Source organism: Lates calcarifer, linkage group LG9 (assembly GCF_001640805.2).
Source record: "Lates calcarifer isolate ASB-BC8 linkage group LG9, TLL_Latcal_v3, whole genome shotgun sequence".
Taxonomy (NCBI): Eukaryota; Metazoa; Chordata; class Actinopteri; family Centropomidae; genus Lates; species Lates calcarifer.
In genome coordinates, this window is record NC_066841.1 from 1,644,539 (window position 1) to 1,669,118 (window position 24,580).

General features: G+C 41.3%; 2 protein-coding genes across 3 annotated transcripts; both read left to right on the top strand.

Moving 5' to 3' along the window:
- The first annotated feature begins 334 nt into the window (after positions 1-334).
- On the top strand, positions 335-16,598 carry sbno1 (strawberry notch homolog 1 (Drosophila)). Its single transcript, XM_051072756.1, is given in 37 exon segments — positions 335-992; positions 3,030-3,149; positions 3,243-3,341; positions 3,465-3,692; positions 3,786-3,918; positions 4,585-4,685; positions 4,781-4,877; positions 5,078-5,238; positions 5,894-6,027; positions 6,141-6,195; positions 6,197-6,232; positions 6,318-6,479; positions 6,627-6,762; positions 6,855-6,960; positions 7,851-8,004; positions 8,111-8,293; positions 8,863-8,960; positions 9,042-9,193; positions 9,319-9,519; positions 9,609-9,779; positions 9,869-10,020; positions 10,022-10,039; positions 10,135-10,266; positions 10,688-10,823; positions 10,920-11,032; positions 11,121-11,144; positions 11,146-11,193; positions 11,284-11,383; positions 11,538-11,612; positions 11,702-11,848; positions 12,029-12,108; positions 12,110-12,124; positions 12,215-12,296; positions 12,437-12,597; positions 12,681-12,757; positions 12,927-13,120; positions 13,791-16,598. Coding segments are annotated over 36 exon segments (4,224 nt in total). The 5' UTR covers positions 335-992; the 3' UTR covers positions 13,934-16,598.
- Positions 16,599-17,572: 974 nt separating this feature from the next.
- On the top strand, positions 17,573-21,614 carry LOC108897280 (cyclin-dependent kinase 2-associated protein 1). 2 transcript variants are annotated; one of them, XM_018696836.2, is made up of 4 exons: positions 17,573-17,725; positions 19,911-20,011; positions 20,746-20,872; positions 20,963-21,614. In XM_018696836.2, the coding sequence occupies exons 1-4, from the start codon at positions 17,698-17,700 to the stop codon at positions 21,028-21,030; spliced, it is 324 nt and encodes a 107-aa protein (XP_018552352.1). In that variant the 5' UTR covers positions 17,573-17,697; the 3' UTR covers positions 21,031-21,614. The 2 variants fall into 2 exon arrangements, with proteins under 2 accessions (XP_018552352.1, XP_018552343.1); XM_018696827.2 differs by lacking the exon at positions 17,573-17,725 and adding an exon at positions 18,233-18,397.
- The last annotated feature ends 2,966 nt before the right edge of the window (positions 21,615-24,580 follow it).

The following is a 24,580-nucleotide window of genomic DNA, read 5'->3' on the forward strand; positions in this document are numbered from 1 at the left end:
CTAATGAACAACAGTTCTGTCCTTTGCTCTAATGTCTTTGACTGGTGGTCAATTCTGGTGTCTTTTAGAAAAATTATCTGTAAATAAAAACAGGTTTTAATCATATTTTAACCCAAACTTTTGCTAATGCTACAATTACTGTTTATTTATTTAAGTGCATGATATAAAAAGTAAACAGTGGATTAATAATTGAAGTAAGGGTCATATTTTTGAATTTTTTTTCTTTTCACTTAAAAAATAATCAGTGTGTTTTTCCTGCAGTTGCAAACAGCTGCAGTGGTCATGTTATTTATGTGGAACAGCAACAGAGGAAGAGGTCGACGAAGAAGAAAAATTCTGCCGTCGTCACTTCCGACGAAAGACCTGGCGGGGGTCACGTGATGTTGCGTTAGCTCGGTGACTCTGCTATGTTTGTCGTTTGCGTTAACGTTTTAAAAATGCCACATTTCTGGGTTTTGACGGTTCGTGGTGGTCGGGGGACGCTCCGCGGCCGCTCCGAGGCCCGTTTACACCGACGCCGGGAGCGGAGTTCGACTGAGAAAACGGCCGCTGTGGGGCCGCGCGTCACGTGACCAGCATGCGGCGGAGCGTTTGATAAAAAGATGGCGTGAGCGCGGCGGAGCGGAGAGGACAACAAACCGCCGACCGACCGACCGTCCAACCGACAGTCAGGTAACCTCACCTCCGCGGGGGGAACCGTTCGCTTAACACGAACGTAACACCTCCGTCGTTAAAAAACAACACTAACCGTCGTGTTTGGACACACGAGGGATATTTTATAAGCTGGTTATTTTCGTTTTCGAGGCGGCAACGGCAGCGTCAGTTTACGCTCCTGGCGGTTGCTAACGTTAGCTAGCGACGGCGATGACACTGCGTGAGAGCAACAACAACCGTGTGTGAGCTTGACCGAGCCGCTCACAAGCTGCCGTGTGAAACGGGAGGCTGGAGGGAGGACACGGTGAGAAACCGCAGTGGTGTTTTTGTTACCGGAGGTGAGCGCTGGACATTTTGCTAACATTTATCGTTATAATTCAGTTTAAAGCAGCAGCAGCTGTAGTAGCAGCAGCAGCGTGACTTAGCTAACCGAAAACTTGTGTGTTTAAATGTTAACGAAAAATGCTCGTTAACGCCCAGCGGTGTTAAAGTTAAAAACAGCAGGTAATAAATGTGTAATGTCACCATGTGTGAGGGCGGCTACAGCGGGGGTGACATTTGTGACATTTACACCGCCTGTTTGATCCTGAAGAAATGTGTAGCTGCACAATGCTAGAGATTAAGTTCCCTCCTGTTATTAGCTTGTACATATTTGACTCCACCGCCTCGTCTCATAACACAGATGAATGTGAAAGTGTCTTTGAGCTAACACTGCTAAGCTGTGTCACCCTGGGCTAAAACCAGGCCGGTTATAAGCTGCTATACACCGTGTGCCAGTCAGCGGTTAGCCGCTGCAGCTGCAAGGTGAGCCGTAACCGGACCAGCGGGTTAAAACGTTCAGTACCGGGACACGGTGAAGACTTAGCTCCTGTTTTGTTTATAATTATTAACCGGCTCAGTTAGGGAAGAGTCCCCGTGCTGGTGGAGGCGGTGGAGGGGGGGAAGCTGCGGTGAGTCAGAGGGATCAGGAAGTTGAACAGGGCATTGCAAACACGTGTCTTGTTTTGGGTCACTTTGGATCAAGACACGGGCCAGATCTGGTGTGTAAACGCTGTTAGTTACACGCATTTTTATGTCGTTATTCTTATCTCACTGAGAATTCAGATATGTCGGGTTGGAGTTCACACATTTAAAGTTTCATTTTCATTTTTATCTCTAGTGTGCGTCCATTCTTCATGCAGTGAAGCGAACATTTAAATTAGAGGCTTCATATTTCTCTTCCTAACTTTACCCATGTGTTGAATTCTAACAACAAAAGTTTGGTCGTTTTATATTGAATGTAAAGTTGAACCACTGGTTTGTTTTTTGTGGTAACTGGAGTTTGAATTTACCTCTCATTGCTTGTTTGATCCCACACGTGTGCTCTACATGTGGGTCTTTTTCTAATTTCTAGTATCTTGGGCTGCAGATCACACTGTTTTATTATCAATTAATTGAACAAATATTTCCTTAATTAATTGCTTTGTCTATAAAATAGTGAGAAATTACAGCTGTAATTTTCTACGTCCAAGTTAACATCTTCAAATGTCCTTCAAACCTTTAGTTTATAATTATGTGTGGTAAAGAAAAGGATCAAATTCTCACATTTAAGAAGCAGGGACCTACAGAGTTTTTGCTTACTAATTTTTGTATTTATTTTTATTTGTAAGAACGCACAACTGCATCTTTTAGCTTTTTATCTCCACTGTAAATAACATAGATTTAAGGCTGCAGCTAACAGTTTTCATTAATAACTAATTTGCCTGATATTGTTATGATTAATAATTTTGCCTTTAAAACATCAGTCAACAGGGAAAATGTCTAATTCTATTATAAGTGTAGAGTTTGCTGAAAATAGCATAAGACTAAACATATGTTGATGTGTAAATATGCCTTTAAATTTACAGTCCCATGTTGTGTCTGAACTCTTTATTTTACTTTCATGTCATAATTTCTTACCCTGAGTCGACAGGATGTTTTTAAAATAGCCTTATTTCCTACACATCAAAATATTCAGGCTGTTTAATGTGCGGGAAAACAAACGGCTCATATTTTTGTCGTCCTTTGTGTCGTGTTGTGATATTTTTCGGGCTGCAGCTGCCGTTGTTTTCATTATTGATTCATTTGCAGAGTTCTTTGTTGATTAATTGATTAGATTTTTGGTCTGTAGAGGTGAACAGTGCAGATAACATTTTCCTTTTTCCTTCCTTCTTAATTTTCTGTCAAAACAAACCAAACCTGGAAATCAAACTAAATCTGGAAAACATTTAATCAGATTTGTTGCAGACGTATTTTCTTTTTATCAGTCTATCAGTTAATTTTTTATTTATGAGCAGATCTTCTCAGCACTGTACATGATGGACGTTTACATAAAGTTATATTAATTTGTCTTGCAGATGGATCCTGGACAGGATTTACTTCTCGCTGCTCTGAGTGAGAGCGGCATTTGCCCAAATGATATTGGCCTCTTTGATGTTGATTCTCAGGATGTTGCACAGCCCTCTACAACCCAGCAAGTAAGACGATCTTCAGTTTTATGTTGTTGTGGAGTAGAGGAGATGTATTTATACTTTTTTAACCTAATGTTCTGATTCCCTGTCGTCCTCCAGTCTATCTCCATCAGTGCCCTGGATGTTGGCGTGGGGACAGAGACGGTGGAAGCTGTTCGAACTGAGCCTCCAGCTCCAGTCCCTATAGTTACTATCAGGGTGAGAGTACAGAACATGATGTTCCCTTTATTAATTATTTACAACATATTGTTACTGTATGTTTCTGCTGATGTTTTGTGGTTTGAATTAAAATCAAAACTTGACTCTCTTTCTCCCCAACAGCACAAACCACAGCCATCAACCACCACGTTTGTCTTAAATCAGCTGAATCAGTTGCCGTCGCTAGGAGCCGTGGTGACCAAACAGTCGGTCACAAACCCGATCAAACACACCATAACCGTCACCAAGGTGGTCCATGTCGCTAACTCAGCCCTGCGAGGTTCATCCACCCCCTCCACCACAACTGTTCCTCCTTCAGCGTCCACAGTAGTGCCTTCAAACAGAGATCAGGTACGTCTGTGGAGGCCATGTTGTCCACGACAGAGCATCGCAGCGATCGACAACCCTCTTGTTTACGATTGTACGCTTTTATTTTCTCAGCAGATTCAGTTGAAAGACCTTCTTAGGACCGGCCCTGTGAAAACCACCGGCCTAAAGGGGAACAGCCTGATGGAGCTGATGAAGCTGAAGCCTCCGCCCAACATCGCTCCACCAGTAGCAACAGCAACCGCCACAGGTCCGAGTAAGTTATTTAAATTTGCAATTAGATCAGAGTAGTCATGATGTATGGTTTTAATCATCCCCATGCGGAGAGGCGTTTAAAATGTTTAAAGAAGTTATGAGAGATGTCGAGTTCATATGAGGTCCAGAGAAAATAATGAGCTGAGTTACAGAGTTGGTTTATTAATTCTCAGTGGATTCACCCCTGCAGGTCTGTCTCTGATTTTGCAGTTACTAGATGATCATAATTATTTTTTAATGCAGATTTAAGTCCTAGTACAGGACGTTTGCACACACTCAGACAGAATTAAACTATTTATCTGTTTACTTCTGAGCAGGAAGAGGCTGAAAAAGAAGGAGCATCTGCGGCAAATGATCATAAAAACAACAAAGTGTATTTATATAGCACATTTCAAAACCGGAGATTACAAAGTGTTACACAAAAACAAAATAAAGACTACAACTCTGCATATACACATATACACGTGAATACGGTAAAAATAGATGATCAGAAGTTGTGTAAAGAGAAAAACCTTTTTAAAAACAGGTTATTGAAAAGCACTGATGTTATTTATTTAAACATTAAAACTACAAAGCTGGGTTTTAAAGCTGATCTGGTGATCTGATCTTAAAGTTAGTGATTCACTGCATCAGTAACACCTTTTGTTTCTGTTTGTTTCAGGTGAAATGAACAATGGGATCAAGAAGGAAGTGATGGGTAAAGATGCTGCCAGGATCTGGATCGGTGATGACGTTAAAGTGCAAAACTTCTCACATTCTCTGGTGAGTTTATGTTGAAGGCACTGTAGTGTTTACGGTTAGATTTAGATTAATATTGTGAGAACTTATCGTCTCTTTATGTCGATGTCTGTGTACAGAAACTCCCGGGGATGAAGGAAGAGGACGAGCCTGAGGAGGAAGAGGAAGATGAGTTGGGTCATGCAGAGACGTATGCAGAGTACATGCCAATGAAATGTGAGTATAAGTGTTGAGTTAGTGGAATGAACTGTACATTTCTTGCTTTAAAAATGCAGCGTTACAGAGCAGAATACTTTGCTCTCTGATCTTGTGAAACCACAGCTCGAATTGAAAACAGCTCACCCTCAAATAAATCAAAAGACTTTCTTGTTATTGTTTGTGGTTTGATCCACTGACCGGTTGGTTTGTCACTGTAGTAAAGATCGGCCTGCGGCATCCTGATCCTGTGGTGGAGACCAGCTCCCTGTCCAGTGTCAGTCCTCCAGAGGTGTGGTACAGACTGTCCATCCCAGAGGAGGTCATCGACCGGGGCTGCCTGTCTGCTCTGCAGCTCGAAGCCATCACATACGCAGCTCAGGTCAGCAGTGTGTTAATGCTGGGAACAGAAAATATGATGAAAAATATGAATTGACACCTTTTTCACAACAAAAAACAGATTAAAGCAGAATTTTAAAAGTTTTTTTTTTTTTGCCAAAAAACAAATGCAACAGACAAATGGAAAAATGTATTATTTTCTGTCATAATGCAAAGTCTTATTCAATCACACACGTTCTCCTGAATCTTTCTCTTATTCAAACTTGATTTACTTGTTTAACTCGTTGCTGTATAAGCAGCATCTGTAAGTTACTCAAAAACAAACTCAAAATTTGTTCAAAAATCACCTTTTAACAGCTGCTTTTAATATTTAGATTTATATGTCCTGCACCACTTTGTTCTTGTATTAGATTTGTTCACTTTGTGCATCTTGAAAAATGTGTTCCCTTAAGTAAAATTTATTATTAAAGGTTTTTGTCGACTCAAACAAGACTAAAACTAACAACCAAACAACTGATATACATTTATCAAAAGACTGAATCAGAGTCAGCTGCCAGAATAAACACTGCAAGTAAATATTGACCTGTTTTCTTTTTTTTTTTTTTTAAACATGGTGATTCTGCAGAATTTGTGTGAGACTCAACTTGTTTGAAAGGCAGCATTGTGCCATTTTAATTGTGCGTTTCTTGTCTCCACAGCAACACGAGACATTCCTCCCCAATGGTGATCGAGCTGCTTATCTGATCGGTGATGGAGCTGGTGTGGGGAAAGGCCGAACCATTGCAGGGATCATCTATGAGAATTATCTTTTAGGCAGGAAGAGATCGCTTTGGTAAATAGGACAAATCTCTCACATTATATTCAACACTGGGGGGATTATAAATAAATGTTTCCCCTAACATAATTACCTCATTTTTCTTCATGTATTCACTTCTTTTTGTTCAGGTTTAGTGTCTCAAATGACCTGAAGTACGACGCTGAACGGGATTTAAGGGACATTCGGAGCCAAAAACATTCAGGTTCATTCACTGAACAAGGTGAGATACCTCTATGAAACAATAAGATTTGTTTTCTCACTGATTAATCTGAACGTCTGACTCAGTTACACTTTTATATTTTCAGTTCAAATATGGCAAAATCTCCTCGAAACACAATGGGAGTGTGAAGAAAGGTGTGATCTTCGCCACCTACTCCTCTTTGATCGGAGAGAGCCAATCAGGAGGGAAGTACAAGACCAGATTCGAACAGCTTCTTCACTGGTGTGGGGAGGACTTTGACGGAGTTGTATCCTTTTCATTGAAGCTTTTTGACGACGCAGTCTTACTGATTATTGATTACAATAATCTAATGCAAAAGGAATTTAAATAAGATCATTTTGTACCGTCTTCTAATCAGAAATACAAATGATTTTCCTTAACCAAACGTCTCTAGATCGTCTATGACGAGTGTCACAAAGCCAAAAACGTTTGTCCAATCGGATCGTCCAAACCTACAAAAACTGGACTTGCAGTGTTGGAGCTGCAGAACAAACTCCCAAAAGCTCGGGTTGTTTATGCAAGTGCTACAGGTCAGCAGATGTCGTCAGCTGTAAATTTGCTTCCTGACATGAATTATTGATGAGGTGGAACACTGAAAATCCTGTACTTTAATTCTGTCCAGGTGCCTCTGAACCACGGAACATGGCCTACATGAACCGTCTGGGTATCTGGGGCCACAAAACACCCTTCAGAGAGTTTGGAAACTTTATCCAAGCTGTTGAGCGCAGGTAAGTTTCTCTCTTTGTCTGTCACAGTTAGATTGTTGCTCACAGAAGAAAAACAAATACGGCTTGATAATAAAACGGTCTCCATCTGGAATCATGATAAAATTTCTGTCGATTAAGACGATAAGCTCCGGGCATTTTTATTTAATTTGAACATTTTAGTTCTAAGAAGCTATCACACAGCAGCATTAACGCAACAACAGCCAGTCAGGCTGCAGTTTTTGGCTGCATGTCAAAGTTCACACCCATTTCCTGTCACATAGCACTGTTGGTAAAGAAAGCTGTGGATAAGAAACATGAGTGGAACCAGCGAGAGTGAAGAACTCAGATTTTACTCGGAACTGGAAATGAGAATTGATGAGAGGTTTGGTTCCCTTAAAAGCGTCAAGGCCCGGATTAAGACAATCCACAAAACATGTTGACAGTTGGTACAAATGACGGAAACACAACAAATCTTTTCAGTCAGCTGAGAGGATGAAGATGCTGTTTGTCTGTCCACACCAAGTCCAAGCAGGATTAACAGGGCTGAACCAAAGCAAAAATCTATCATGTCAACTTTTGCAGCTGTTGCCCCGAATAAAAAGCGATTGAAAAGTGGATAAAACAACCAGTTTCCTACGTCTTAGTTACAGACATGATTCCTTTGAACACAGCAGAAAAAGATGGGTTCAGGAAACTGATTAAAGTGCTGGTTAATTTTTAATGTTTTGTTAAAGCAGATGAAACATGTTTGCACAGTATATCTCTCAAAGTTTAACTGGTTTCTTTAGGCTTCAGTTGTTATCAGGAGATTCTTCAACCTCACAGATTATATATCGTGGTAAATTTTGTTCAAATGTGTAAAATCAGCCTCTGGTCTCTTCCTAACCTCAGTGTTTTTTCCTCTATTCCAGAGGTGTTGGTGCCATGGAGATCGTAGCTATGGACATGAAACTGAGGGGGATGTACATCGCGAGGCAGTTGAGTTTTACAGGAGTGACGTTCAAGATCGAGGAGGTTCCCCTGACTCAGCAGTACATCAACATGTACAACAAATCTGTGAGGCTGGTAAGCAAATTAAAAATAAGCTTTTAGAAACTGCACTGTAAGCACATTATCTTTTATTCCTCATCTGTGCTCGCATTTAGTGAATTGGTTTTCATTCTGCTCTCAGTGGGTGAGCGCTCGTGAGAAGTTCCAGCAGGCTGCGAATCTGATGGATGCAGAGCAGCGCATGAAGAAGTCCATGTGGGGCCAGTTCTGGTCCGCTCACCAGCGATTCTTCAAATATCTCTGCATCGCATCCAAAGTCCGCAGAGTGGTCCAGCTGGCCAGAGAGGAGGTCCAGAACGGGAAGGTGAGACCACGCTTGAAATGTGAAAGTACTTAGCGCTGCACAATCATTCCTCTTAGTGTTATCATCCTGATTTATGACTCTGCAATCACATTTTTAATGGAGCATTAGAGGAGAGATCAGCATCAAGACAAACACTTAACTGTATAGGAAGAGGAAGGCAGGATGTTTATGTAAATAAACTGAAGTTTTACTTTAGAAATGTGTTAGAAACCCAGTATTTAATCTTATATCAAACATTTTCATAGAAATGTAACTAGTGCATAAAGACTGGTTGCTAACACAGGCCAGATTAACAAGATATCGAGTCGGTGAAATGACCTGTAGCCAATAAAAACAGCTCATGTGGTAAATTCAGAATAAAGCTGTCATTTCATTCTCACCACCTGCTCCATTAAATTTCTGTTTCTGTTTCTCCCGACCAACTCTTCACATTAAAAGCCCGACAACAGCAACAGGAAGTCAGGAATACTTTTGAATGTGAAAAACCTAGTGGAAGAGTTGAGATGGAATTTAAACCTTATGTGGAGGTGAAATGAGAAATAAAAGCCTGGTTCTCTCTGCCTCTGCAGTGCGTGGTGATCGGCCTTCAGTCCACTGGTGAAGCACGAACGCTGGAGGCCTTGGAGGAAGGAGGAGGAGAACTCAATGACTTTGTGTCGACTGCAAAGTACGAACTGACTGCAGATGATGTTTCTCATACAAGATTAAATAAACGTGTCACTGTAATAAAGTGTGTTTTCTGTCACAGAGGTGTCCTGCAGTCGCTGATTGAGAAGCACTTTCCAGCTCCTGACAGACAGAAGCTTTACAGTCTGCTGGGCATCGACCTCTCGGCGAAGAAGACGCCGTCTCCGAGCGACACCGCCGCAGAACCAGAACAGAAGGGCAAGAAGAGGAAAGGTAATGAAAAACTCAGAAACCATGAAATAACAGATGCGTCGTGTCTCAGCTCTCATTTACAGAATCGGGTGCTGATCAGAATTTTAATGTATATTTCTTCCATCTTTCTCTGATGATCTCTTCAGGTGCAGAGGTCAAAAAGCAGAAGAAGAGGCCTCGCAAGCACGGCGGTCTGTCGGGTACGAGCTCGGAGGAGAGCCAGTCTGAGGACTCGGACAGAGAGTCTGGTAAAGACAGCGACGACAGCTTCAAGTCTGTCAGCTCGGCGGACGAAGACGACGATTTCAACCCGTTCAGAGACGAGTCTGACGACGACGGGGAAGACGGTGAGACACAGAGAGGACGGAGGAGGAGGAGATATTTTACAGCCAGTTCAGTGCTTAAAGGAAACTGTCATGTCTTCCTTTTTGTTTAGATCCATGGCTTATCAGGAAGGAACCAAAGAAAGGGAAAGAAAAGAAGAAGAAAAAGAGGAGGAAGAGTATCGATCCAGACTCCATTCAAAGTGCCTTGTTAGCCTCTGGGCTGGGCTCCACCAGACCTGCTTTCACTGCCCCCGTTAACCCCCCCAGCGCCCCTGCCCCAGGTAAACGCCTCGACACGTGGCGAAGCAGAATTATAACGCTCCGATCTTTTTTAGAGTTAATGATCATCGTGTTCTTGCTTGTTCAATAGTGAAGGCGGAGAGTCAGGATACCTGTCTGACAAGTCAGGACGCAGTGGAACATGCCCAGAAAATGAAGAAAGATCTGCTGGAAAAGCTCGAGCAGCTGGCAGAGGATCTACCTCCCAACACTCTGGACGAGCTCATAGATGAACTGGGCGGACCCTGACAACGTAGCTGAGGTACAAACACCTGTGGTTGGCTTCTGTGTCATTTCTAAAGCTGGGTCAGTGTTTGGTTTGACTAACCCAAGTGTCCTTTTCCGACTGTGCTTCAGATGACCGGTCGTAAAGGTCGAGTGGTCAGTAACGACGACGGCAGCATCAGCTACGAGTCTCGTTCGGAGCTGGACGTCCCCGTGGAAATCCTCAACCTCACAGAGAAGCAGAGGTTCATGGACGGAGAGAAGGTAAAAACAAAGTTATTGAGGAAATGCAGTTTTACTAAACATAGAACTCATAAGTTATTAGAGGTTGTTCAGATCTGCGGCTGCTTTAACACCTGCAGTTTGGTTTATTTGGTGTGAACAAAGGGAGAAAAGTCATCTACGTCATTCTCATTCTCTGATTAATCATAAACGTGCAATTTAGTAGCATTAAAAACACCCCTCTCTGTGACAAGACCTCAGGAGACGATACAGATTACAGAGGATTAGGAAAAATATCTACAAGTGTACCTGTGTACTTTTATGACTGTGTTGTTGCATGTAATCTGTATCGTTTTACGTTCTTATGTTTTGCCTTATGGTGAAAACAGAACGGAAGGATCTGAAACTAGTGACAACTTTTTGTCTGTGAAAACTAACACTAGCTTTCTTTCTTTCCAACCAGAACATAGCCATCATCTCAGAAGCTGCCAGCTCAGGTATTTCCCTGCAGGCCGACCGTCGAGTGAAGAACCAGCGGCGGAGAGTCCACATGACGCTGGAGCTGCCGTGGAGTGCAGACCGAGCTATACAGCAGTTCGGTCAGTAGATATTAACCCTCTGTATGTCGTTTGTGTTGTAGATATGTGGTTCAAAACGTACCAAACGCTCTGCTCTGTCTGTTTGTTTGGACACAGGGAGAACTCACAGGTCAAACCAGGTCACAGCTCCAGAATACGTCTTCCTCATATCAGAGCTCGCAGGAGAGCAGAGATTTGCATCTATTGTCGCCAAAAGACTCGAGAGCCTGGTGAGGACTCACTGGATTCTTGAAAAGACATTTCTCTTCTTTATTTATACTAAACGCTAACTCCATTTGTGGTCATTCCCTCTAACAGGGCGCTCTCACTCACGGAGACAGGACGAGCGACAGAAACCCGAGACCTCAGCAGGTTTAATTTTGACAACAAAGTAAGAACGTGAAGCGTCTGTCTCAGAGAAACTCTTACAGTCGTCGTCCTTATTTTCCACCGACTCACTCGTGTTTATCTGTGCCCACAGTACGGCAGAAACGCTCTGGAAATTGTGATGAAGTCGATCGTAAAGCTCGACTCTCCATTAGTGTCGCCGCCCTCTGACTTTAAAGGGGATTTCTTCAAAGGTATGAGTCATGCTGTTCAGTCTGACATTCACAGAACTACTTCACCCTGTAGTTTCCTGTGATTATTGTCAACAATATTGATTGCTTTTGTGTTTTTAAAAACATCAATAGTTCTTGTCTGTGGCTCTGAGTAATGACTGTTCTCCTCCTGTAGAAATTCAAAGTGGATTAATAGGCGTGGGCCTCATAAATGTGGAGGACAGATCCGGTGCTCTGTCACTGGACAAAGGTGAGTTGTTTTTTTTTTTTTAAATGATCACCTACGCTGCTGCTGAAGTTTCAGATGAATCTAATGCTTTTACTTTCTTTGTGCGGCAGACTACAACAACATTGGGAAGTTCCTGAACCGTATCCTGGGCATGGAGGTCCAGCAGCAGAACGCCTTGTTCCAGTACTTTTCTGACACACTGGGGGCAGTCATTCAGGAAGCAAAGAAGAACGGCAGATACGACATGGGTATTCTCGGTAAGATCATGTTCTCAGTCCTCATTTTGTCAGAGAGAGTGTTCAGGTGTTTTCTTCTTTCTTAGACAACGACAGGAGGGACAGAAAGTATTTTATACGATGTTAAATGTCTTAAAAGTTGGATTTCAGGACTAAATTCAAAAGATATCAAATGTAAAAATCTCTCTCCACTCGTCTCAGATCTGGGCTCTGGAGATGAGAAGGTGAAGAAGGTCGACTGCAGGAAGTTCCTCACACCGGGCTACACCACATCAGGACACTGTGGAACTCTTCACAGTGAGTTTAAACACATTTATTTCCCCTTTTAGGAGACGAGTAAATGCAGCAACTTCACCTGACGTTATACCTGTGTGTCTCTTCTCTCAGGTGAGTGTAGAGAGGGGGATGTCGTGGGAGGAAGCGACGCACGCCTGGGCAGATCAGAACGGACCAGATGATGGATTTCTATGTACAGGTATGGAAAGACTGGGTCCTACGTTTCCCATAATGCATCTCAGCGGCTCAGTGTGCAGTGCAGAGTTTCTGGTTATAAAATGGTTTATCTTCCCAGAGCCAGAGAAGTTATCATACAGCTGTTGGCCCTTTAAGTACGACCTGCTTTTCCTTTCCAGATGAGGAACAACAAGAAAACAGCCATACTGGTCAAAGAGGTGAACACCAAGAAGAGGCTGTTCCTGGTCTACAGGCCGAACACAGGCAGACAACTCAAACTGGAGACGTACACAGACATCAAGAAGAAGTTTAAAAAGGTTACACATCATCCTTTATATTCAAAACGCCGAGAGGAAAAACACTGAAAGGATCGAGTGCTGAATCTTTTCTCTCTCTTTAGGTTTTGTCAGAAGACGCCAAACAACACTGGACTGATCAGTACAAGTCGTCTGCAAAAATCTGCTCTCATGCTTATTGGTATGTTAAAGGACGACTCTTGTTTTGGATGGTATTCATCCACAGCTGAAAATAGTCCCCAGAGCTAAATATTTGTGTTTTGATTTACTCCTCATTCTTGACTTTAAAGTTTTTGCCTCTACCTTCTGTGGCTGTGAATTAACCTCAGTCTGTGTTGTTCTGCCCTCAGGCGGGGTAACTGTAAGAAGGCGTCTGTGGGTCTTCAGTGTGAAGTCGGTCTTCGGTGTAGGACGTACTACGTTCTGTGCGGCTCGGTTCTCAGCGTGTGGAACGAGCTGGAGGAGGTTCTAACGCCGGTCAGCGGAACCAACGTGAAGGTGCAGATCGTCCGTCTGAGAACAGAAGACGGACAGAGGATAGTCGGTGAGTTGAAGGAGTCCAGGTCTTAAACGGAACAGTTTCACATTTTGGGAAAGATTTGAGAGTTAGATGAGAGGGTTGATTTCTTTTTTACATCCTGGTGACCATTGAAAGTTCTGGCTCTCTGCCTGGGACCCTGGTCTTGTTATCCTGAAATAACTGACCTGGGGGTGTTGCCAAGATGGCCGCCGAGTGTCGACACCTCTTGTTGCTGTCATACGCTGTAGCTCGGCCTTTGTTTTTAGGCTGTGTTGCTTGTGTCCTGCTGCCTAAATAAGTGAAGCGGCTCACCATTCATCACAACTGAAGATCAATAAAACTTTAATATCTGTCAGATGTGGAGCTGCAGCCAGCGGCCGCTCAGCTTAGCTCAGCATTAACAGTGGAAACGGCCATCTTGGCTCCGTCAGAGAATAACAAAACCTCTCACACCTCTAAAGCTCATGAGTTAATACGTTTACATCTTGTGTTTAAATAAAGAGGACAGGTTTAGGTTCTACAGGGTGCTGTCAGCAGGATGGCACTGGTATCAATCTTTTCTAATTCTTGGCAGGAAAACGAGAAATTTCCCAAAATGTCGAGCTGTTGTTCTGTATTTCCCGTTAACACCACTGGTCTTTACAGGCTGCATGCAGACTCATACTTCATCGTTAATCCTGTATTTCTTCCTCAGGACTGATCATTCCGGCGAACTGTGTGTCTCCGTTAATTAACAAGCTGTCGACGTCGGACCAGTGCCAGCAGCTCGCCGTGCAGGAGCAGCAGAAACGGCAGCAGCTCCACCCTCAAAGTATCAGCCACGCACCCAACACATAGTTCGGTGGAGCCGGAACCGCTCAGGCTTTCGCGGGGAGGGCGTCTGATCCCTCCCCCCTCGTCTCCACCCCTCGAGTCCACGTCCCCTCGCTCTGAAGGGGGCGTAGCTCCATCAATGTCTCTCTCTGCACTGCAGGCTCCAGGACCGCTGTCCCCTCGTTCTGCACCCTCACCCTCCTCACCCCCTCCCTCCCCATCGTGTCTGAGGGTCAGAGGTGTCGCACCAAGCTGTGGTGACTCTCAGATGTAAAAGCAGTGGTTGTACAGAGAAAAGATTTCAGGGTTTTTTCTTTTCTTTTTTTTAATTTTAATCTCCAGAGACTCTTGTTTTCACCTAGAGAGATTTGCCGGGTGATGTATCGTCCTCTGACATTCAGAGCGAAAACATTTGTGATATATTGAATCGAGACAGAGTTTAAAACCTCGAGGGTGTGTCGGCCTGTGGCTGTGTCGTCATCCACTCCTCCTCTCACATGCTTTAAGCTGTTTAGTCCAGATTACCTGGTATGAAGCAAAGACTTTTCTCTCTCTCTCTCTCGGTCCAGATCAAAGGTGGACGAGACAGAAACCACTAGAGCTGCTTTCACACGTGCAAACCTGAACTTCTCTGGACGTTATCCTGCAGCTACCGGATGTAAAGTCTGAGAGAACGTGTCTCACAGCTGCAGGTGTGAGAGGAAAACACCGGAGAACATCTGGACATTTTCCAGAGTTTGTCTTTTGAAGTCTGAGAGCTTCTTTGATTCATTAGAAACCTGGCATTTAATGCTAAGCTATGATCCCATATTAATATATGATGAGATTTTATCACTCCTCAGACTTTGTTCAGCACTAATCTAGAGAAGCAACTGAAGTAGAAGTGATTCAGATCATTAGTCCAGCTGTAGACGTTCATATTCGCTCACGAGACAAAGACCAAAATCATCCAAAAAAAAAAAAAAACACTCGCTTCGTGATCACAGACCAGTTTTGTTTCGCTTTTTTCTTTGTTTTGCACACGGGTCTCAAAAAGTTCCTTTTTTAATTCCATGACTTTGTTCCTCTTTGTCCTCAGCGGCCGACAGGAGTTTGTCAAACGTGCCTTTGTATCCGCTGCAGTCGGGCACTAACAGGGAACGATCGGGTTGTTTCACTGGCAGCTGTCCAGTCGTTTCTATTGATAGAGCAAAGAGAGAGAAAATATTTCCCAAAGATGATGTTGAAACAGTAAAACATCTGTGGAATGAGTTAAGCTCGTTATCAACAGACCGAGGCTTTTCTCTTCAGACAACGGAGATTTGGTTTATGGAGTCAGTGGGCAGCACGGTGTTGATGTTCAGCATTTATACGTTTATAATGTAGTTAACAGCAGATAATATATTAATATCTAAATACACCAGTATCCTCACATTGCTGACAAACACGTTAATAAACACTTAAATCTGCTTCCAATCACATTATAAATATATACTGCTAAATATCGAGGAGTTAAAGTTTGTGCTTCTTCGTCTCAGTCGATCAAAAATCTCTTTTCTTGACTTGATGTTTCAGGTTGTTTTAAGAAAAAGAAAAACAACCCGCCTTCGGTCTTGACCTCGACTTTTGCCTCAGTCATCTCCTTTCTGTTTCCTGCGGCGCGACGTCTGGAGAAACAAATACGTATTAAAGCAGCCGAGGAAAAATGAGAAATGTGAAACCCACATCCTTGATTTAGCGGGAAAGAAAACCCATTGCTTCTTGACTTCAGACAGGTTTCAGAGCAGCTGCTGCGCTCAGACATGTTTTATTTTCTCTCTCCTTTGCTTTGGAAATCCGCTCAGGGGTTAAACTCACACAAAGACCCTCATCTGAAAAACAGAAACCGAGAAAATCTAGGTTTTACTGAGTCTGAAATGCATGATGATCCTCCTACACCTCTGCCTGTAGCTGGACTCACAGCTCTTCACCTTCACCGTACATGTCCCTGAACGCACCTCTCTCCCTTAATTCCTCTGCTTTCTTGAGCCCAGTTGTGATTTTAAAAAAATGGACGATTGCTCCCGTACCTCTGTCGTGATCTGCACTGGAAGGGACAGGTCCAGAGTCTGGACATGAGATCTGTCCTCAAATCTGATAATTACAGGTGTGTTTACTGCTGCCTGAACACATCATTAACCTGTGGATTCGTTACTGTCACTGCAAGTGTTCCCTCCTGTTTTTACCACGATGCATTCAAAGACAGGTGAAATGGGACGGAAAAAGTCTTTGTATCATACCAATGTGCATTTTGTACAATTTGTAAAAGGATCCGAACTGAATTTTCTCCATGCAGCACATCTCGTCTGTTGGACAGTGTTGGGAGAGACCGTAAAGAAAACACCCGTCAGGTCTCCTCTCCAGTCACAAGTCACATCTTTTAACTTGAATGTTCCACCGTATATAAGCCAACAGCTCGTTTTTATTTCATCTTCTGAGATGTTACGTACTCGGGGGGGCTGCTGATGTCGTCTTTTTTTTTTTTCTTCCTGAGTGCCGTAGAGTGTCGCGGCAGATCGGCTCATCTGAAGTTGAAACACTTGAAGGACTTTGTTTTTTTGTTTTCCTTCTATCTTTGCACGAGTTGCACTACTGACAAGAGTTGTACAATAATTCAACATTACCTGTACATGAATGAGTGCGATGCTCAATAAAGCTTGGTATACTTCTACCTCAGAGTCCTGTTTATTACAGAGTGCAACCACAGCTCAGTTACTCCTTAGTTACTGAACCAAAAGTAGCAAAACACAATGTTCTGCTGGGTAATCTGGAATTTTTCTTAAATTGATTACTTTGCAGATTCAGGATAATATAAAATGTAATGAGTAACTAAAGCTATTGAATAAACGGAGTAGAGTAAAAAGTACAATGTTTGCCTCTAAAATGTAGCGAAGTATGAAGTAGTAACCTCAAACTACACTTAAGTACCTACAGTACTTGAGTAAATTTACTTAGTTACTTTCCACCACTGTAATTACGGATGCTTCATGTGTACACCTAATTTTATTTATTTACACCTGATAACTACATTTATTTCTTGTTTTATTTTGTATTACATTCTAAATTATTCCATTATTCTGCAAAGTTACAAGTAAATAAAGCTGTCGGATAAATGTAGTCGAGTAAGAAGGACAATATTTGCCTCAATCTTAAAAGTAGTGAAATGGCAGAAAATATAAATACTCAAGTAACATACGTGTTTCTCCTTATTGTATTTATATCAAATGCTACTTTCTACCACTTTAATTACTGATACATTCATATGCACAGCTAAATTTATTTATTTACACATTTTCTTATTTTTATTTTGTGTTATAAACCTCAATCTGCAAAGTTACTAGTGTATAAAATAATCAGATGAATGTAATGTAGTAAAAAAGTTAAATATTTGACTATGTAACGTATTAAATTGGAAGTATAAAGCAGCAGAAAGTACAAATACTCATTGTATTTGTTGTAAATGTTAGTGCCCACGAGTATCTGCTCCTCTGTGGAGGACTTCCCTCTGCATCAGAGGTCCCAGGTCATGACCCCGAGGACCAGGATTGGGCCAGACCTTGTTCTTGTGCGTCCAACCATGTGGTCTCTGGTGGGTAGTGTGTGGGGGGGTCTGAGGGAATATAAGGAGCGTTTCTTCTTTATCTTAAATGAATGGAAGAGGAGCGGATCCACAACCACATGGCTCCGTAAACAACCAGACTGGATCCTTTATCTTTTAGTATAAACTGATTTTTTTTCTTGGTTCATGTAAAAAAACTGTACAGGAAGTAATGGATGCGCCCCCACAGACAAAGACAGGTATCTGCAAAAAAAAAAGAAAAAAAAAAAAAAGAAAAAAGCTTGTTTTGTCTTTGAGAGGAAACTAAACTGAAACAAACCTTTTTTTTTTTTTTTTACTAAACTAACTCATCTGTGTTTATCCGCAGTGCAACCTAAAATTATAACGTGCGTATGTTACGTTTGCTAAAATACTTTAAAATCTAATTTCCTGCTTTTTAATGTGGCGTAAAATATAAGAAGAGACTTTCAAAATGTGCCAAAAAGAAGGAAACAAAAGAAGGAAGTGAGTATCTTTTTAAAAAAGAGTTTAAAAAGTGTGATTTAAAAGTCAGATTTCGGATTAATGTTAACGGGATTTGTTAAATCTGTGTTTAACCATGTGTGTATTTTACCAATTTTAACCGTTTTTTCCCGTCATTAACCCGCAGCCGCGTGTATGTGTGTGTGTGTAAATATATAAATATATATATATGTATATATACATGTATAGTTGCAGTGTTAGAAAGCATAGTGGGTGTCAATATAAAGTGACGGCCATATTTGCCGGTGCCGCTGTTGTAAACAAAAAGTGAGAGACAGACGCTTCACTGAATTTCGGGTCATTTTTATTTCTTTAATTTACAATGTCTTTGGGAATGTCTTATAAACCCAATGTCCATCAGCACATTCCGGGAACTTCTGGGAACCAGGGTAAGGAGAAAATGTGGGAGAAAATCAAAGTATCCGTCGGTTAAATCGAGTGTTAAATTCGGGGTCTCGGAGAATACCTGGAGAAAGACCGTGTCTGTAGTTTTTGTCCAGTTATATATATAGGGTCAGATCCTGGGAGCTAGGCTAATTCATATCCGCCATTATTACTAATGTAAAAGAGCGCCATCCGTGAGATCGGCCGGCGGAGAAACGCGGTTCGGCTGTGAAAACGGGACGCCGGCGGTCCCTGAAACGTAACGATCCGTCGTCCGGGGTCCTGGTCCCGGCGGGTGGGAGCCGTTACACGGTGACAAAAATGTATCACTTCTGTCTTCTTGAGCCAGCCTTGTTCCGTTTCCTCCATGATGCTCCTCGGTCGGAGCTGCTGATTGATCTGCCTCTGAATTTTTTTTATGACTCTTCGAGGACATCTCGTGTCGGAGGCGGAATATTACAACCCCCCGAACAAAGCGGCGGGGGAGCGGGGATTATGGAGGATAAAGACCGTAGAAACTCTGGGTGTTTTTTAACCGGGACTGGGTGGAATTTAACCTCAGAGGTTGTAGTACCACTGTGAACTACTAGAAACTAGAAATACTGCGTTCAGAGTTTAACTTTAACGTCCTGAGACGATAACTGAGCTGAGAGATGTCAAAGGCCACGACCAGAGACATGTCTTTTTAGTCATATTGTGATGATTCTACATCTTGTGGTTGCTTGTGTTCTTTTGTTTTTGGACGTTTGATTGTCTTTTTGATTCCTTTGTCCCCTTTTGACTGTTTTGTGTCTCTGTATGGAAGTTTTGTGTCTTTTTGTTGTTGGTCTGTAGCTCTTTTTTGTCTCATTTTGGTGGGTTTTTGTCTCGGTGGTGGGCTTTGTGTCTTCGTAAATGCTCTGTGTGTCTCTGTGGTCCCTTTGGTTGTTTTTATGTCTGTTTTTTTGGTCATTTTGGATTCTGTTTAGGTTGTTTTGTGATAGTTTTGCGTCTTGTTTTGTCTCATTTTGGTGGTTTTGCGTCTCTTTCTGGAAGTCTTGTTTCTCTTTTTAGTCGTTCTGTGTCTCTTTTTGGTCCTTTTCTGTCTTTTTTGGTTGTTTTGTGTCTCTCTCTGGTCAGTGTTGTGTCTTTTTGGTTATTCCATGCCCTTTTTTGTCTTTCTCATTCCATTTTGGTTGTTTTGTGATAGTTTTCCATCTTGTTTTGTGTCCTTTTTTTGGTACTTTTGCATCTCTCTGGTCGGTTTTTGTCTCGTTTTGTGTCTTTGTGATTGTGTTTGTAGTAGTTTCTTCAATTTCTAGTCATTTTGTGTCTCTTTGTGTTAATTATTCATCTTTTTGCAGTCTCTTCATAGTAAGTGTAATGTAATGAAAGTTGCACAAGTTTATCACAAGAGAATAATTTTATAAAGCAGATGAAATCAGCACATTCATTAATAATAAAATGAATAATAATGGACGTGCTGTACATACGAGTGTTTTGACTGATGCCAAGTTGTAATTTTTGATGCGTCAACAGTTGGAAACCTCCAGTCTCCCTCAGCAGCGAACCTGGCCACGTTGCAGTCCTACAGGCCTCTTCTGAGTGACTATGGACCTCCATCGCTGGGATTCTCACAGGTAATTAAACTGTTCACCTGACTACCACAGACATTTATCATTTAGCTGCTTTAACTAAATAATTATTTAACTTATGGATGGATGTTAGTTATCACAGTCGTCACAGGAAACAAACCATATTTGCATATTCGTATTCTTGGAGGTGATTTAAAGAATATTTAACCTGGTTAATAAACCAAATCAGACACAAAGTATTTTGTGTCTTTACCCATGTCTGTAGTGGATCCTTAAATAGTAGGCTCCCTTTTGTTTAAACAGAAACATGACTATTTCTATCAATACCAGACTCCATTGACAAAAACAGGAATTTTACCGAGCAGAACACAGGAGCTGCAGGAATGCCACTGCCTCCATCTGTTAGAGTGTTTGGGTTATTGTGGGACTTCCAGTGGTGAAAGAAGTAATCAGATACTTTACATACAAATAAAAGTACCACACAGTAACACAAACATACTAACAGATGGAGGCAGTGGTATTCCAGCAGCTCCTGTGTTCTGCTCGGTAAAATTCCTGTTTTTGTCAATGGAGTCTGGTAGTGATATATAGAGATGTTTCTGGATCTTACTCTTTAATAAAAAGCTCTGTCTCTGTAGGAATCCTGTCGTAATGTTGTCAGACACTTAGAGAATTCTAACAATCCGAGTCTTCTTTGTGTTGGAGAACAATTGCAGCTTCTCATTCTTCTTCTTGTGTGTTGAACCTGGCGTCTCTTCCTCTCTATGCTGTAACTTCAGGGCTCCACTGGAAGCCAAGTGCCTCAGAACAAATATGCAGAGCTACTGGCTATCATCGAAGAGCTGGGAAAGGAGATCAGGCCCACATACGCCGGAAGTAAGAGCGCGATGGAGAGGCTGAAAAGAGGTAACTGTAAACCTGGATATGCAACTGCGAAACACAACACAAGTGCAGGTAATTCAAAGTTTGTTAATCTTAAATATTTTTTTTTCGTAGGTATAATCCACGCCAGAGGGCTGGTGCGTGAATGCTTGGCCGAGACGGAGAGAAACGCGAGGTCCTAGCCACGAACACACACATTCCTCCCTTGCAAGAAGAACTAACAGTGTGCGTCTCATGAAAACAATAAATAACTTGCATGGCATTTCCTTTGAGAGGAGGAAGTAAAAATGAACAGAGGATGGAAAAAGCGAGTTCCTAGAGGGGAAAAAAAAAGAAAAAGAAAACGCAATTAATGACTCCTGACGGTTCCTGCAGGATCATTTAAATCATGTGTGGGTTATTGGAAATGAAATGAGAGGATATCATGTGTTTTTATGCCCCATTTTTGGGATCTTAGTTTCGACTTCATATTTAAAGCGTTGGTTTAATGCATGCGAACGGGCCCGTGGGTTAACTGTAGACACTGCATGGCTTGTACAGGGGGGTGGGGGGGTAGATGGAGAAGACTTCTTCTTTTTTTTGATAGTATTTGGTCTGTTTTTCAGACCCCTATAACACACATGACTGAGTGAGTGAGGGACAGAGATGTGCCAAATGCATCGGTTCATTCGTGTTGAGGTTGGTTTTGGTATAAAAAAAAAGGAAAATGCTGTTACTTGCATCTTTGTATGTATTTATTACTCAGTGTAATAAATTGTATTTTCAATATAGTTGTCATTGTGATTCATTGCCTTTACTTAAAGACTGAGGGCTGTAAAAAAATAACCTCTTATCTTAAGTGAAAGTAAGAACTGCAGGGTTTGTTTTCAGGTGATGAATTAAAGGAAAAACTTGAATTAATGAGTGAAAATACAAAGAAATGCAGCTGCTTCCATACAGAGCACAAGAAGTCACTGTAGGGCTGCAACAAGAGATTATTTTCATTATTGATTAATCTGATTTTGATCTAAATTATCTAGAAAATGTAAAAAAAAAAAAAAAAAGAAGGAAAAAAAAAGGGAGAAATACCCATTTTATATTTTCCAGAATGAAAGTTTGACATCCTATCAACAGCTAAAAACCTGAATTTATTCAGTTTACTGTCATTTATAACAAAGAAAAACATCAAATCTTCATGTTTAATAAGGTGTAAGCAGAAAATGTTAGTATTTGTGCTTGAAAACTACTCAAAACAATTAAATGTTTGTCAATATAAAGCAGCTTCAGAAAAATGTACATATAATACTTGATAATTGTGGAAAACGTGTTTCCACGTTGTAATAACGGCAATGTTATTCATTTTAAATAACACAATAAAGTGCAAAACATGAAGGGGTCTGAATACTTTCTGAAGCTGCTGTAGTTGTTAGTTTTCTGTCTGATGTTGATGTTGTTTAGATTGTTGTTTGATAATGATCTGATCAGTGCATTGTAAATTTAACTCATCAGCATCTCATCAGCCTGTTGTCTCACTGATGCTTCTGATAATCTGGCAGGAGACACAGTGTAATCTGTTCATTACCTGTGGTGCAACTGCAGAATCCTACAAACACACAGGAATTATAGTCATAGCAGTGACCATTTACACTACAGGGAGGAGGGTTTATTTGTGGCCCCCTGTGTTGCTTCATCTCGTAGTCAACAGAAAATCAAAAAACTTATTTGTTAGATTTCAGTAAAACCAGCAGAACAAACACGAAGAAACATCACATGTTTTCATTTGTTTTGTTTTTTTGTCTTTTTATCCTACAAATGTCTTTCATATGATCTTCATCACTCTTAAACTGTGCAGGTAAAAGTTAATGATGGCATGATGACAGCTCCTGAGTGTGAATGAATCTGCAGACTTTAACACCTCTTCATCACTAGGTGGTGCTATAGCAACATGATGAACTTGCATTGAAATATCTTGATGCAAACTAATAAATTCTCCACATTTTCTGTCACTAACACAACAGATTTAGAGTCTGGCCTTATTGAAAACAACATCATCACCTGGATGAAACCTGCCTGTTGTTTACTTCCTGATTTTCTTCTTCTATCCTCATTTTGTTGTAGCTGCGCTAATGAGCAGCAGCTCCCAGTCCAACATCTGTCCTTTGCCTCTCTCCTCTGCAGGTACCACTGTTACCCAGCAATACCTCCAAACACACTGCTGACCAGAGCAGGTCAACATCTAACAGGAGAGTGTGTTGTCATGGCAGCTTTGAAAGAGGAAAACTATTGTTGTATATCATTAAATCATAATATAAACAAAAAATATGTGTTATCAGGAACAAAAACAAACTCTTCAACGTGGCAAGAACGTTATTAATCTTCAAATATAAAGGGCTGTGTGTATGCAGGTAAATAAAACTGGAACCTGGAGGCTATGGGTTGTATTTGTTTGAAAGGTGATGTATAAATAAAGTTTGATTGATGTTGAATCTTCACATAAATCTTCATTTAACAGTCTATTCTTATTCTTATTCTCATAATTATGGATCTTGTTGTTATTGTCGCTTTAAATCGTCTCCCTTCATGATGAAAGACGGTCACGTTTCCCACCGTCACCACTCATTTTTCATGTTTTATTCACATACGCACACATACATACACACGCGCACGCGACCACCACCACCACCACTGCCACTGACACGTGATAAACTCCTCCTCCTCCTCCTCCCCATCCTACCGTCACCGTTAGACAAACCGGAATACGGCTACATTTTCAAAATAAAAAGCACACATTGACTCTTTCTTTCTTTCTTTTTTTTAAACAAATATTTCATTGAACAGATGAACAGATTTACAAACATTTTTAATTAAAGGGTAATACATTCAGGGTACATTAATTTGTGAAATTGTGGACATGTAAGCAATTTGATGAAAGGATATATTTCATTAAATGCCTTTGGCTTTAGGACACGTTGACAAACGTCTAAACACAATTTCCGAGACAGTTGGAAAATTCCTTGATAAAATATGAGAAATCACACATTTAAAGGGGGTTTTTAAGTATAAAATGAATATAATAATAAATAAAATCAATATTTTTTCCCCTTCCAAATATACTGACACTGTTCCCTTTTCAAGCACTCTGATTGTGAAAGGGAGATCTTGTGATTTCCGGTCTGGTTGTAACGGTTTCTCTCCAGCTTGACGTAACCGGACCGGACCATGTTATACCCGTTCTTTGTTTTTCAAGGTCTTCAAATCAAACACATTTAGTCTGTTTCCTGTACCGTTCTGACCCGGGTCAGCCTGGTAAAGACCCGCGTCAGGGCTTAAAAAACCCGTAATGAGCCCACATCGACTGCGTCAAACTATATTGGTGAGACAGGATGTAGTGTTTTGGCTTTCAAAATAAATGTCAAATGAGTCAGTGAAAAGGAAAAACTGAAGAAAGTTATCTCAGATTATCAGATTCCTGTAATGATCCAGGACGAGTTATTATATATATAGTGGAGTAAAAGTATTAAGTTGTAAACAATTAAAATACTCAAATAAAGTACCTCACAATTGTCTTTAAGTACAATATTTGAGTAAATGTACTTAGTTACATTCCACCAGTACACAGAAAGTAATGTACATTGTGGTAAACAGACAGGATTTACACATTAATATCTACACCATGTTTCTGTAAATAACGATCGGTTTGTCAACGGTTGTGCTTTTGTTCTGAAAAGAAGCTCAACCCAAACCGGAAGTGTG

Excerpts from the sequence above, each read along its gene's own strand:
- LOC108897280 (XM_018696827.2), top strand. The coding sequence starts at position 18,331 with ATGTCTTTGGGAATGTCTTATAAACCCAATGTCCATCAGCACATTCCG. Across the intron at positions 18,398-19,910 it reads GGGAACTTCTGGGAACCAGG|TTGGAAACCTCCAGTCTCCC; the intron begins GTAAGGAGAAAA and ends ATGCGTCAACAG. Across the intron at positions 20,873-20,962 it reads GATGGAGAGGCTGAAAAGAG|GTATAATCCACGCCAGAGGG; the intron begins GTAACTGTAAAC and ends TTTTTTTCGTAG.